The sequence below is a fragment of the Nomascus leucogenys genome, chromosome 7b (assembly GCF_006542625.1).
Source record: "Nomascus leucogenys isolate Asia chromosome 7b, Asia_NLE_v1, whole genome shotgun sequence".
In the NCBI taxonomy this organism is placed as follows: Eukaryota; Metazoa; Chordata; class Mammalia; order Primates; family Hylobatidae; genus Nomascus; species Nomascus leucogenys.
In genome coordinates, this window is record NC_044387.1 from 6,814,736 (window position 1) to 6,829,470 (window position 14,735).

Here is a 14,735-nt window from a genome sequence, read left to right on the forward strand (position 1 = left end):
AACCACAGAATGAAGATGACAGAAGTCAATGAACCTGAGGAGAGATTAATAGTTATATAAACTGAAGAGGAGAGAAAAAAGTTTTTAAAAAGAGAGAATAGTGTCTAACAATCATATGAACAATATCAAAAGGTCTAACGTAGGTGTAATTGGAATCACAAAAGGAAAAAAGACAGGGACTAGGGAAGAGGACATATGTGAAGAAATAATGGCTAAAATTTCCCAATTTTGGTGAAATGCCCTAATATAGATTCCAGAAGCTCAGAAAATCCCAAGTAGGATATTACAAAGAAAATAACAGACAAACTGTTGAAAAGCAGCATCAAAGAGAGAAATCTTAAAAGCAGCATGAGAAAAATGACACATTACAAATAGGGAAACAATATTTTAAATTACCATTGGCCTCGCACCAGAAACAATGGAGGAGGTGAGAAGATAGTAGAACAGTAACATATGGAAAGTAAAAAGGAAAAAAGCAAAAGCAAAACCAAACGTAAACCTCCCAACCCAGAATTTTATACCTAGCCAAATTCTCCTTCAAGAATGAAGGTGATGATTTCAAACTGAACAAAACAAAAGCTAAGATAATTCATTGCAAGTGGATCTTCGCTACAAGCAAGGCTAAAAGAAGTTCTCAGGATGAAGGAATTTGATGCTAGGAAGACTTGGTTGTCCATGACAGAACAAAGAACATTAGAAATGGTAAATCACTGATTAAATATAGAAGGCTGTTATTTTTCTTCATTTAAAAACCACATAGTAATATTCAAAGCAAAAACCGTGGCATTGTCTTGTGGGATTTATAACATATGTAGATGTGAAGCAAATGTCAGCTATACCATAAGAACAGGGTGCAGGACAACCCCAGCACTTTGGGAGGCCGAGGTGGGTGGATCACCTGAGGTCAGGAGTTCGAGACCAGCCTGATCAACATGGAGAAACCCCATCTCTACTAAAAATATAAAATTGGCCGGGCATGGTGACATATGTCTGTAATCCCAGCTACACGGGAGGCTGAGGCAGGAGAATAGCTTGAACCCGGGAGGCGGAGGTTGTGGTGAGCTGAGATCGCACCATTGCACTCCAGCCTGGGCAACAAGAGCGAAACTCCGTCTCAAAAAAAAAAAAAAAAAAAAACAGGGTGCAGGAGACCTCGATGAGGTTGCAAGGTCTCTACATTCTATGTGAAGTGGCATAATATTAAGTCTAAATAGACTGTGAAAAGTTCAGAATGTATAGTGTAATCACATAGAAACCACCAAAAAGGTGCTGCAAAGAGACATAGCAAACAAGTGTCACACACAGAAACTGGTGGCTGCTTCTCTCACAGTTCCCTGAAATGTTGTGAACTCCTGGGGAAGAGTCGGTCTACAATCTAAGGGACGCCCCAGGGAGGGCAGCAGTGACTATCTGGTGAATCGACACATGCCAGACCATTGTTTGTCAGTCTTTGAGCAACTTTCTTAGGGGAATGCCTCCTAGAAAAGACCAAAGGAAATGACTTAAATGGTTAAACATTTAAATCTGTTTTATAAACATTGCTGGTGAGCCTTCCTTCGTACTGTATGTTGCCTCCAACGGTCATGATAAATCTGGTTGATTTGCTGCTGTGTTCATCTTAGAAATGAAAGTGGTGCAAGGGGAGCCTCGGAAGAGGCATTAGAGGCCTTCGCATCTGTGGCCTGCCCTGAGCCTCTTCTGGGAATAGCACTTGCAGCGTTTGTGTTCTCTGTGGTGCTCCGCTGCTCCGTGCCCCTGGGGATTACGCTCCTGCAACCGCTGGACAGGCTGCTGAGGGCCTGGGGGATAGTACGAATCTCGCTGGCACCTCACAGCCCTCTAGGCTGGGGAACATTTGCCTGCAGACATTTTCTTACGATCCAGTACATATGGTTTTGTCAAAGAACTGAGCAAGAAGAATTTGCCGTGAATAATTCATGTGCAATTGTTTTCAAAATATAAAGTTTTTTTCAAAGCAAGCAACCAGAGGCTCACCGCAGTTGTGGGTGCTTCTTTGGTGGCCGCGGCTTTCTACCTGAACACCAGTGCCATCCTGTGCTGGGACAGGCTCCTCTGCAGAACTGGGCCGGGGACCATGTGCAGATGGCACAGAACTGTCAGCATTCCCAGTCACGTGCTTCCTGCCCAATTCCACAGGCAGGCCCTGGGGATAGCCTTGTACTCCTGCGTTGCCACCCGCCTCAGTCCCCCTGGGCAGCACTGCAACACTTCCATCCCTTCCCTTTTCTCTCAGCTGCTAGCCCAGCACCAGCCACATCACAGCCTGTTTGCTGTTAACCTCCACACGCAGGAAGCCAAGGCCAGGCCTGACTGATTGGACCAGCGTAGATATAGTGCGCACTTTCACAATCAGACTGTCTGTTATTTACATAGACAGCGAAAGGGAGAATAAGCCACAGGGGCCAGCTCCCTGGTCCTCTTCCCGAATACCAAAAAGGATGACACCAAAACAAAGGAAGCTGATGACTGCGCGGCAAGGTGTGGGGTGCCCTGTTGCCGAGAGCCACATCCAGACTGCAGCCAAGAGGCTTCCTTTCTGCAGCTCTAGTGTGAGGGGCCGGGGCAGAAAGCCCCTCACCCTATCAGAACCTGGAGGCAGGAGAAACTGTCTCCTGACAGCCTTCCTGGAGAGATAGGGAGGCAGGTGGGAGGTGGGCTCAGGGCAGCTCCTTGGAGGCCTCCCGTCCTTTCAGGCTCCACCAAGGCTCAGACTGGCCTTTGCCTATGTGGCCTCTTTGGATACATGGAGGACACCAGGGCTCCATGGCAGAGCTGCTCCCCGCTCCCCTTGGGCCATTTCCTCTCCATTTTCTTCTCCTCTCTTTTTTGTCCAGGCCCCTGTGACCTTATTCCAACAGTAGATCTCATCACAGTGGTTAATAAGAAGAACGAGGTTTGAGGACGGGCGTGGTGGCTCATGCCTCAGCATTTTGGGAGGCCAAGGCAGGCGGATCACGAGGTGAGGAGATCGAGACCATCCTGGCGAACATGGTGAAACCCCGTCTCTACTAAAAATACAAAAAATTAGCTGGGCGTGGTGGCCGGCGCCTGTAATCCCAGCTACTCGGGAGGCTGAGGCAGGAGAATCGCTTGAGCTCAGGAGGCAAAGGTTACAGTGCACCTAGGTAGTACCACTGCACTCCAGCCTGGGTGACAGAGTGAGACTCTGTCTCAAAAAAAAAAAAAAAAAAGGAAAAGAAAAGAAAGAAAAAAGAAAAGAAAAGGAAAGAAAAGAAAAGAACTGGGTTTGAACCCCAGGTCTGCTGCTTTCTATTCATATGTCTAAGAAAAGTGACCCAAACTCCCTAAGGCTCAGTTTCCACAGCATTAAAATGAGGTTAGAAAGAGTGCCTTTCTTGAGGCTTCTGCTGAGGATTAGATGAGATCCGTGTGGAGCCTGTACAGAGCCCCACACAGTGCCTGGCACACACGGGCACCAAGTGGTGCTGTGCAGTGACCATTATGAGGGCGACACTGCAGCACGGCCTCACCTGGTCCCTCCGTTCCCTCCCCAGCCGCCTCTTCCGCTGAATGCAGCGAGCACTGCTGTGCTGCTCCTCCACCTGGAACTTACTCTGGCTTCCAGTGACATCTGTTGACTTTGTTGACGATAACCTGTGTATTCCTCATCCCCCAACACACAGTTTCTTCACACCCCATCGGCAAACCCAGTTCTCCTAGAAAGCCTTCTATCCCCTGTTCCGGGTGGGGTTGGTCATCCTGAACGTCTTTGGCCCCTTGGCCCATAGATGCATTTAGAACTGTGATCCTGTGTTCTTTTCTGTAGGAAAATCCATGTTTTCCCATTTGGATTGTGAATACTCTGAGATCAGCAGAGGTGGTGCCTTCCATCTGCCTCTATCCACCCAGCATCCCTTCTGTGGGTGGCTCACATCCACGCAGGCAGCTCTGTCTGGGTTTTTGGCCAAAGGGCATCATCTTTTCTGTAATTCTTAGGGAGAGTCATTGAGACGATTCCACTTCAGTATTTGCAAGGCAAGGAAGAGTGTTTTCTTGGGTGCTCCCTCTGCCCCCAACATACCCAAAACTGAAACAGTAGGTCATGTGTTTTGGAGGGAAGGAATCAGGAATAACTTTCAGCAAGTGGACTAGCATATGGAGAAGAAAAAAGAGCATTCATGGATGGCCACCCCCATTTAAAAAAACACAGCCGCTTTTCATGTAATCTGGGATCATAATGAAACTTGAATGAAAACTTCAGTTTTCTCTCCTCAAACTACCTTGCTTGCTTTGTTTTGTTTTCTTGAATATACGTGAACATAAACCTAATGTATGAGACTCTAAAGCCATGGCAGTGACAAGTGTGGCTTTGGGTATCTTGGATGGCACGGCTTGGAAAAGTCTGCAGTGGCGCCTGTGGGCCTGAGCACCATGACGACTGTGCCACTTGTCCCTTCGTTCACTCACTTAACCAACAAACACAAGCCTTGTGCAAGGCCCAGGGACACAGGAGACTCGGTCCCGCCCCCTGGCAGCCTGTGGGTGGGGTCAGACAAGTAACAATCACAAGCCCTGCTGTGAGCAGCACAGGGGCAGGAGGTGCTCAGGGAGTAGTGACCCGCGGGCCACCTAACGCCTCTCCACCCTCCCCTCTCTCCCTCCTCAGGTACTGGAAGACACTGGGATGCCCATGAACGATGATCAGTATGCCCTGCTGACCGCTAAAATAGGCTTCGAGAAGGAAGGGATGAGCTATCTTGATTTTGCAGCAGGATTTGAAGGTAGCTAACGGCCAAGTCCACACCCTGTGGGATGCGTCCTGGGTGACACCACACGTCTTCGCTGGCAGTGCCACCAGGCCACTCGGGTTGAAGTAGCACAAGCTGAGATGTTGAAATGAGGTGTCTTCCAGGGCTGCAAACAACCATTTTTATTTAATTTTATCTGACTATGTTCAGAACTGTGAGTGCAGAACTTTGCCTGAAAGAGTCTTCCACAAACTCAGAGCACAAATGGTTCGGAAAGTTTATGCGCCAAAGCCTGTTTCTTCAATCACACCTCATGGCCTTTAAGATTTTCCCCTAATGTAGTTGCTGGTTATCTGTAGTTAACAATACCACACACAGGTAACACAGATATTTTTCCTCCCTGTGGACAGAGAAGGATGCAGAGATTCTAAAAGGCCACCCAGCCCTGCCCCCCACCCGATGTTAGGAAACCCATCTTTGTGCAGTGTGCTAGGGCCGCCTTTCCACTCACTGATGCTGCTTTCTTACACGCCAAAGACATTTTGGTGGACAAACAAGCCCTCTAGAGAAGCTGCAGAAATCACACAGATATCTCAATGGAATACTCTTCTCTTTTGCTGCAAATACCCTGCAGGCTGGCCGGGCGGAATGCAGGAGCCCCGTGCATTTTTCATGTTCCCGGCCTTGGGTCTAGAGGTGACCGTGTGAGGTGGTGAGTTTCCCAGAGACTCAGGCTGGATCCTCGCCAAGGTCTCCCTAGCCTTGTCAGACTGTCATTTGCCACGCCTTAAACAGAGAGGTCCCACAGTCCTGAAAAATGGCATCATGAGAAGCCAGAGCATTTTAGAATTTCAGCACTGTCCCTGGGTAGATGTTTTGATATTTGTTAAGGAAAATAAGGAGAAGGAACTCACCTGCATTTTAGTGAGTGTGTCCCACCTGCCAGGTGTATTCATTTTTCAGGTGAGGAAATTGGGGCCCAGGGTGCGTAGGTCACTTGCCCGAGGTCCCAGTGCTGGCAAGGCCGTCACAGCTGGAACTGGACTCTGTCTCTGTCACCTGCTCCCGGCTTCCTGGCTACCTGTGTTCTCCTCCCCTCACTTCCTGCTTCTCCTCTCCCTGCCCGTCTCCTCCCTGCCCCTCTAAGCTGCTTTCTCACACGTGAAGATTCTAGCAAGGTGGGGAGTGAGGCCCTGCGTGGCCCCTGCTAGGGGTCAGGGGGATGTGGCAGAGGGGTCAGGCGGGGGGTGGGGGTGTTATCTGCCAGGCAGTAGGGAACTGGAGGGAGGCCACTTGCAGCCTCTGCAGTGAGGCAGGTGAGGCAGAAGCCAGGCTCAAGAGGGGCAGAGGATGCCCACGAGCTTGGGGTGCCCTGTCCCCCATCCATCTGCCCTCCACACCGTGGGGAGGGCACAGGAGCAACAGGTGCAGAGAACCACGTCTGGAACCAAGTCCCTGGTGTGTAGCCTGGCTTTGACACAAGGTCACACTCAGATGACCCCAGCCTAATGGAAACGGGGTAGACAGGGAAGTTTTTTGTTTGTTTGTTTGTTTTTGTTTCTGTTTTTGTTTTTTTGAGATGGAGTCTCACTCTGTCACCAGGCTGGAGTGCAGTGGTGTGATCTCAGCTCACTGCAACCTCAGCCTCTGGGGTTCAAGCAATTCTGCCTCAGCCTCCCGAGTAGCTGGGGCTACAGGCGTGCGCCACCACACCCAGCTAATTTTTGTACTTTTATTAGAGATGGGGTTTCACCATGTTGGCCAGGATGGTCTCGATCTCTTGACCTTGTGATCTGCCTACCTCAGCCTCCCAAAGTGCTGGGATTACAGGTGGGAGCCACCGCACCTGGCCGACATGGAGTTTTTAAGGAGAGGTTACACTTCCTTCCTTAATTTTAGGGGAGTGAGAGGGCATAGGCAGTAGGGAACCAACTGGGTCCTAGTATCAGACGGCCTGGATTCAGCTGTGCTGTCCACGAGCTCCACCTCCCAGGCGAGCCAGGGACCCCTGAGCCTCACCGCCCCCTAGGTAAAGTGCACGGGATGATAGGCTTTCTTGTGTGTAAACAAACATGAGGAGCATTGCTGGAACGACCAAGAAACAGATGAAGGCCTCAGCATCTTACTTAACAGATACATGGTCAGGAAATAGCCACTAAACGAGTGGATGTTGAATGAATTCTATATTCTTGTCTTTAGGACATGATTCCAGGAAACAAAAAAGAGGCAGGAATTCTCATTCTCCTCCTCTGAGAATTGGGAGATGAACAAGAGACATAGGACAAGTAAACATGCCAGGGTGCCAAGTGCGGTCTGTGAGGGTGAAAGGAGGCCCCACAGTCTGGAGCATGGTTCCTCCTGGAAGAGGAGGAAAGTGTCTGAGAAACTGAAGGAAAAGAAACTAGATAGTAAGAAAGTCAGTGCTGTGTTCAACTCACAGGAGGGTACCATATGGGGTTTTAACAGGATTCGGGACAGGCAGAGATAAAGTGTTGATGTAGAAATGAAGCCGGGGGGCCGACGTGGTGACTCACGCCTGTAATCTGAGCACTTTGGGAGGCTGAGGCGGGTGGATCACCTGAGATCAGGAGTTCGAGACCAGCCTGGCCAACATGGTGAAACCCCGTCTGTACTAAAAGTACAAAAATTAGCCAGGCGTGATGGCAGACGCCTGTAATCCCAGCTACTCAGGAGGCTGAGGCAGGAGAATTGCTTGAACCCAGGAGGCGGAGGTTGCAGTGAGCTGAGATTGCACCACTGCACTCCAGCCTGGGCAACAAGAGCGAGACTCCATCTCAAAAAAAAAAAAAAGGAATGAAGCTGATGGGCACTAATGGAAACCCTGATCTTTGTCATTGTTCCAGATCCTCCAGTGAGACTGCCGGAAACCACTCCGCCACAGCCTCCAACTCCTTCAAAAAGTTACGTGAACAGCCACTTTATCACCGCAGAAGAATGCCTGAAGCTTTTCCCCAGGAGGCTGAAGAAGTCATTCCGGGTAAACTGAGACTGTCTGGCGCTGGGCTTCTCTAGGCTTCCCCTGCTCCCAACCACGCAGCCCAAGTGGGTGTGAGTCCTGGTACAGGTCATGTCCCGGTCAGCCTGAGGGACACAGAGCATTTCCCTCTGCAGACCCAGCATTGGTCAGAGAGAGGCATGTGGGGAGGATGGGGCTTCTTCCCTCCCTGAGGGACCCCTGTGGACGCTTTGCTGGCAGAAGGGTAAGGAGACCCTTTCCACAAGAGTGGGTGTTGGTGGGGAAGAATCATGACAACCCACGGTACAGTGACTTTGAAACCTGTTTATCCATTCCCTCATTGATTCCCTCATCCATTCACCCACCAAATAAGTGTTATACACTTACTATGTGCTAGAATCTGTGCTAAATGTTGGGGATGAAAGCTACCAGCCCCACACCAGGGAGCTCAGTCTAATCCCAGACACAGATGGTAAACAGACAAGTCATATTCATAGTAATTGGCTGTTGTCGAAGGAACTGGAGCATCCTCTGGGGGCACAAGGAAAAGATCCCTTTAAGGAGGACTCCCTGGAGGCGGTGGCCCCCACACTGAATCGTAAGGCCTAAGCATGGGCTGGCCAGGAAAGGAGGGAGCAAGCCATAGATGAGGCAGCCTGAGCCAGGCCAGGACAGACAAGGCATGGACTCTAGGGAACAACATGTGGCTTGTCGTGATGGAGGTGTGCGTGGCACGTGCAAGTTGTAACAGACAAAACAGAAGTAGATGGCAGCCGTTCCAACATAGAGGCCGATACAAGATGATCTGAGCTCTTTCTGTGATGAGAAGTAAAAGAGGGTGAATAAAGTTAGGGAGATCAATTCAATAAGGCGAACCTCAAGACAGGGCCGAGGGTATCAGGGAGTTAGACTGCATCCTCACCCCGTGGGTGGAGGGAACACATCCAGAGGCAGAATGGAGATGGGTGAAGTCCAGAAGGGAAGGGGTGGGTGAGAGACTGGGTATCAGAGCAGCCTGGGGGGCTGTGGGGAGGGCAGCACCCCATTTCCTGTGCTCTGAGGCATCCTCCCCAGACTGATCACCCCTGGAGATTCATTTTGGTTACCAGGCTCCCATTTCAACATGCACGTGCATTTGTGATGGCAGTCCACTTTAGACTTTCCAGCAGGGCTCAGATTTTGAACATTCTGTCCAGTTTTCAGAATGTGCATCCTGATTTTTGGTTTGAAAAAATATTATCGCCATATGCATACATGGAGAAGGATTGGTCCTACTGATCTCATCCAGGCTAAGCGGCTGGCCAAGAGGAGCACTCTGGGAACCAATGGCCCGTGGGCTCCAGCGTGGAGGAGGCAGGGGTCATTTAAGCGGGGAGTGCCTGGTCCTCCAAAGGAGAGCTGGGCTGGGTGGGAGGCAGCGGCCGCTGCAGGGAGAGAGAGAGCAGAAGGGAGGCAAAGGCTCCAGGAGCAGACTCCCTTCTGTGCTGGTTGGCAGGGCCTCCATGGGCACCCTAACTGCAGAGACCTGGCAGCTGCCTCACTGCACCTTGCCCATTGCAATGCAGGCCCCTCCCTGTTCCCTCTCTCAGGCTCTCTCCTCTCTCCCTCACACGCTCCTCGCGTCTTCCAGTGGGGACCGTGGGAAGCCCAGCTCCACGCCACATCGTTGCTTTCCTATTTTTACGATCAGTGAAGGTTGGCTACAGCCAACATACATACTGTGTTTTCCAAAGTGATCTTTATTTTAAATAATTAAATAATGAATTCATTCAACAGACCATCACCGACACCCACTCTATCCCACCAGAGAATTTATCAGCTAGTGGGTGAAACCGAGGAGTGAACCCCTAATTGCCAGTTTTTATGTGAGACAGGCTGGATGCAAGTTATGTCCAGGGCTCATGAGGACTTGGCTTGTGTCCTTACAGGTATATGCAAAGTGGACAAAGCGTGGGTCTCAATTTTTTAATGGGATGGTACAATCACTTTTTTTGAATTTTTTTGGTAGAGACGAAGTCTTGCCACGTTGCCCAGGCTGGTCTCAGACTCCTGGGCTCAAGCAATCCTCCCACCTCAGCCTCCCAAAGTGCTGGGATTACAGGCATGAGCCACTGTCCCTGGCCTCATATATCTTTTAGAAACAAATAGAATTAACCTGTCAACCCACAAATAGGGTCACAGTACACTCAGTTCTCTGCAACTTCACTTTCCACTTCACAATTCATCTTGGACTCCTGGCTCTCGCAGGATGGTCTCATCCACGTGCGTCTCTGACTGGAGTGCCCACTGTGCTCTCAGGATACATCCTGCTCCCACCTGGCCGGCCCACAAGACCCCTCACCCCCTCACCCTTTCCTGCCTCTGAGCCTTTGCACATTCTGTTCCTTTGCTTGGATGGTGCCTCCCCTTTGACCAGTGGACTCCTCCCCAACCTTCTGTCCTTCTCAAGCCCTTCACATCAGCTGAGAGGTCGGCCACTGCACGTTCCCCTCTCTCCTCACGTCCCTCACAGCACACAGCCCACAGGGTGCTGCAGTTAGATTCACCAGTGAGCCCCAAGCCATTTCTACATCATTTACCACAGTAACCCAAGGGGCTGCCTCTGCCACACTGCATATGACCGATTTGTATTTGCTGACTGAGCACACCACACCTGATGCTGGGCAGCGAACTGGAGGGCCACACACAGGGCTTTGTGTATTCTGACACCCGCAACCACCCTGTCAAGTAGGTTTAATGTTCCCGTGTTATGCTGGAGACCCTGAGGGTCAGAGACGGGGAAAAAGTTACACAAAGCCACACCTCTAGTACATGGCACCATCAGGAACTGAAATAACACCGGCTCGATTCCAAAGCCTCTGTACTGCGCACTAACACTGAGGAAACTGAAGACTGAGATTGGAGGAATGATTAGTTTATAAACTTGTGAAGATTAGCCATGCATGATCTCATAGCATCTAGATTGTCCCTCGAGTCCAGAATCCAGGCTGGCCCCACCTGGCCCTCACACCTCTGTCCCTGCAGTAATCACACTGGGTTGCTGTGATTTGCGTCCTGTCTTGCTTTCCTAGTAGACAGTGAGGACCTGGGTGTCAGGGGCCGCGTTGCAGTTATGCTGTCTGTGCACCCAGCAGAGTGCTGGGTGCCTAGGAAATGCTCCTCCTTCATGTCCAGCAACCCCATCTCACAGACGTTATGGTGAGCATGGCTCGGGGAGCTGGGGCTGCAACAGGGAACAGATCTCAGCCCGGACTCGTGCTTATGTTCTAGGGGGAAGTGCAGTGGACACAGAAACCTCTACTAGGTCAGGTGGTGACATGTGCCAAAGAGAAAAGTAGAGGATCGTGGGAGGCCACAGGCCTGTCAGGGCTGGTGCCATTGTACAGAGGAGTCAGGAAGTGCCTCTCTGGAGAGGGGACAGTCAGACAGAGTCATGAAACAGCCAGAGTGAGCGCTGCGGACACTGGAGAGGGCTCCCTGAGGCACCCTGAAGCAGGCTCGGCCTGTTCAGAGAACAGCGAGGGGACGGGTGGGATGGGGTGTAGACGGGCTTGTGGGCCACAGCCAGGCCTTGGCCTTGGACTCTGAGTGAGATGGAGAGTCAAGGGGGTTGAACAGAGGTGTCTCATGCATGACATCAGCTGTAAGGGATCGCTTGGGGACGATTGCACAGAGTAGAGGCCACGGAGCCGACAATGGCAGCTGGGAGCCATCGCGAGGTTCCTGCAGGACTCCAGCGACCTTGGGTGGGGGCCGAGGTGGTGGGCCTGAGAGAGGGGGTCCAGTGCTAATGCACTTTGAAAGGACAGCCAGCGGGATGTGTGGGCAGACTGGAGGTAGGTGTGAGAGGAAGCGAGGGCTCAGAAGGGCTCCCAGGTTTGTGTCTGAGTAACTGGGAGGAAAGAGCTCCACTTACTGAGATGGGAAGACTTAGGAGGAGCAGAGTGGGGACAGGGGGTGGAGGTCAAGAGTTTGATTTGGGCCATGTTCAGTTTGACATCCCAGAGAAAATGCCCCCAAACCACTGGAGATGTGAGGCTGTTGCGGGGGCGGGGGGGCAGTGCTTGGGGCTGGCAGTGTAGAGGGAATCAAGAAACAGATAGGCCTGGGCCCCAGGAGGCCCCCTCAGGCAGAGTTAGACATCAGCCTCCCTGCCACACTGTATTGTCTCCCAGAGGCAGGGGTGGTGTCTTTTAAATTGATTTCCACAGTATTTAGCATGGTGATTGCATATATTAGGTGCTGAATAATTTTTGGTGAATGAATACATGAGTGAATACAGAGAGAGCTTTCCACAAAATCCCCACACATTTGCATGAGACACTTGGGTCACAGCAGGTCTTGCTTGATATCCTAAGTAACCTCTGTGGGAGGAGGAGCCTGTAACAAGATGGGACAAGAGCAATGCCGCCAGAGCAGCCAGGTGACTCCCATGTGAGGGGCTGCGTCAGGTGCTGATGGAACGAGGTGGGTTGGGGCCACATCAGCAACTTTTCAGGCCTGAGACCTGGGAAGCAGGTGCATGCGGAAAACAGGCATTGGCCCTGGGCAGAGCCTTGCACTTGCTGTATGATCTTAGGCAAATGGCAAGCGCAACAAACAGCATTTTAGAGTGCCAAGAAAGCCAGGCTCCTTCTAAGCACTTTGCATCATTAGCAAATTCACTCCTCACAAACAGCCCAAGGAAGAAGGGACTGTCATAGTCCCCATTTTACAGATGAGAAAACAGAAGCACCACAAGGTTAACTATCTCACCCATGGTCGCGTTGCTAGTAAGTGGCAGAGCTGGGGTTTGCAACTGAGCCACCTGCCTGCAGAGTGCACGCTCCATCACACATCAGGGTCTCTAGTCACGGGTTCCCTGGGAACCCTGAGCCTCTGTTTCCTCAACTGCAAAATAGGAATCCCTGTGCCCTCCACCCAGCGCGATGGGCTGAGTGGAAGTCCTTCAGATGTGGCAGGCTTGTGGATCCCAGACACGGCTGATCTCTATCACGGTCATCGAAACAGAGCCCTGGCCTTCGGGTAGCTCCTTGGCGTGAGATTCAGTGCAGTATTTGTTTGCCTGCAGACAGAAGCGGCCAAACATGATGAAAGTGATATAAAAAATTGCGAGCAGGATGTTCATACACACCAGAAACCTCCAGCACTTTCTCCTTTCCTTCATTCCTGGACTAGAAGTATAAGCTCCACAAACCGAGAGTGTGGAAGGAAAAGAAAAGCGGCCTGTTCCTTTCCTGATCCTCTTTGAATGCAAAGAGGATCGTTTATATCCCCTGGGTAGCTGGAGAGCTTTATAATTTCCTGGGAAAAGCAAAGCATGGTGAGGATATTCCTGGAACAGCTGAGTCTCTGAAAGCAATAGTTGGGGCCCAGCTAAGCTCCGCCTCCTCGCGTGGAGATGAGGCTGTACATGTGGGGGGATGCATGTGTTGCCGTCCGGGGCTCACGGGGAAGGGCTTTGACATGTGTGTTTTGTTTTTAGGACCCCTACTCTGCCTTCTTTAAAACAGATGCTGACAGGGATGGCATCATCAACATGCATGACCTTCACAGATTGCTCCTGCACCTGCTGCTTCATCTCAAAGACGATGAGTTTGAGCGCTTCCTTGGCCTTCTTGGTTTGAGACTTAGTGTCACTTTAAATTTTCGGGAATTTCGAAATTTGTGTGAGAAGAGACCATGGAGAACAGATGAAGCGCCTCAAAGACTCATTAGGTAAGAAGGCAGCATGGTTCTGTGTCTTTAATATATGCCGGCCCGTGCCACTGTGATGTCCGCCATTTCCATGGCGTCCGCAAAGGGATACAAAGAATGGAGTGATTATTTTTTTCTTTTTCTTGGTTCAGAAAAAGTCATACAAGGAATATGCATTCAGTGTAGAACATCCAGGAAATACAGCCCTGGTCTTACCACCTGTGAGCATCGTTTTTATATTTTGCTGGGTATCATTTCAGTCTTTTTTCATGTGCATGTACTTACATATGTGTGTGTGACACACATATATAAATATATACATATATACGTGTGTGTCTTTTTTCATATGCATATACTTACATATATATTCATATGTATATGAAAATATATATATACATATACACACATACATATATATATACACACACATACATACATATACTTATTTTTCTATGTATTAATCTGGGTTCAAAAATATATGCTTTTTGCTCAGTCTTTTAAAATTGAAGCTTGGGAGACCTGTGAACACAGCCTGTCCTCTGTCCAAGGCCGGGCCCAATCTCTGCAGGGGCAGGCGGAGGGCCGTGCACCAGCTCTGTGCAGATAAATTTTTGTCAAGTGAACACAGTAACCTTCTTCTTCAGGAACTGATGCCTCCTACCTCATCTTCACCTCCAGATGTTAATCTAGGTGACGGGCGTGAATTTGGGGAATGCATACCATCTTGTAGTAATTGATGGGCACTGAGAAGCTATCTATGGGCACTGAGAAGCTATCTGTGCCAACTGCCTCAGGAGACGCAAGAACCTCCTCCAGCCCCTCCCTGGGCAGTGCTGCCCCCTAGGCCCCTGCCCAGCCCATATGGCCTCACTCTTAGCCAGGAGAATCTCAGTGTCCAGCTGAGCTCCAGCTCAGTGCTGTTTCCTTGGCCTTCTCCCAGGGAGCACGTACACTCCTTGAAGGCACAATGGGGCTACCATCCAACCCCATCCAACAGTGGCAACAGGGGATCACCTGTCCCCATCGGCTCCCTGCTGAGATCTGCCAAGAGCCGACATGCATGAATGAAGTAGCAAGTCATCTCCTCCTTGACCAATCATTATTACATGAGTAATTCTGAAATGCTGTGTGCTATGCTAGTACCGAGGTGTGTCTTCCGATGTGATGATACAGCATCATAGTGACACTCACTATGCTGTTTTGCCCTTGAGGCACTCACAGTCCCCAGGGGTTCTAGACAGGTATCGTGTCTACCCAGGCAAGGGCAGCTCCCTGAGAGTGGAGCCCCTGGAAGCCACAGCCACTGTGCCAGACTGTTGTGACACTTGGCT

General features: G+C 50.4%; 1 protein-coding gene across 1 annotated transcript in view; it reads left to right on the top strand.

Annotated features, from left to right (window-relative positions):
* The window catches only part of EFCAB6 (EF-hand calcium binding domain 6), a 295,381-nt gene that overhangs the window by 180,221 nt on the left and 100,425 nt on the right, over nucleotides 1-14,735 (top strand). The window contains exons 17-19 of the mRNA XM_030815402.1: nucleotides 4,649-4,763; nucleotides 7,595-7,728; nucleotides 13,193-13,425. Coding sequence (XP_030671262.1) covers nucleotides 4,649-4,763; nucleotides 7,595-7,728; nucleotides 13,193-13,425 — 482 coding nt within the window. The remainder of the gene's footprint in view (nucleotides 1-4,648; nucleotides 4,764-7,594; nucleotides 7,729-13,192; nucleotides 13,426-14,735) is intronic.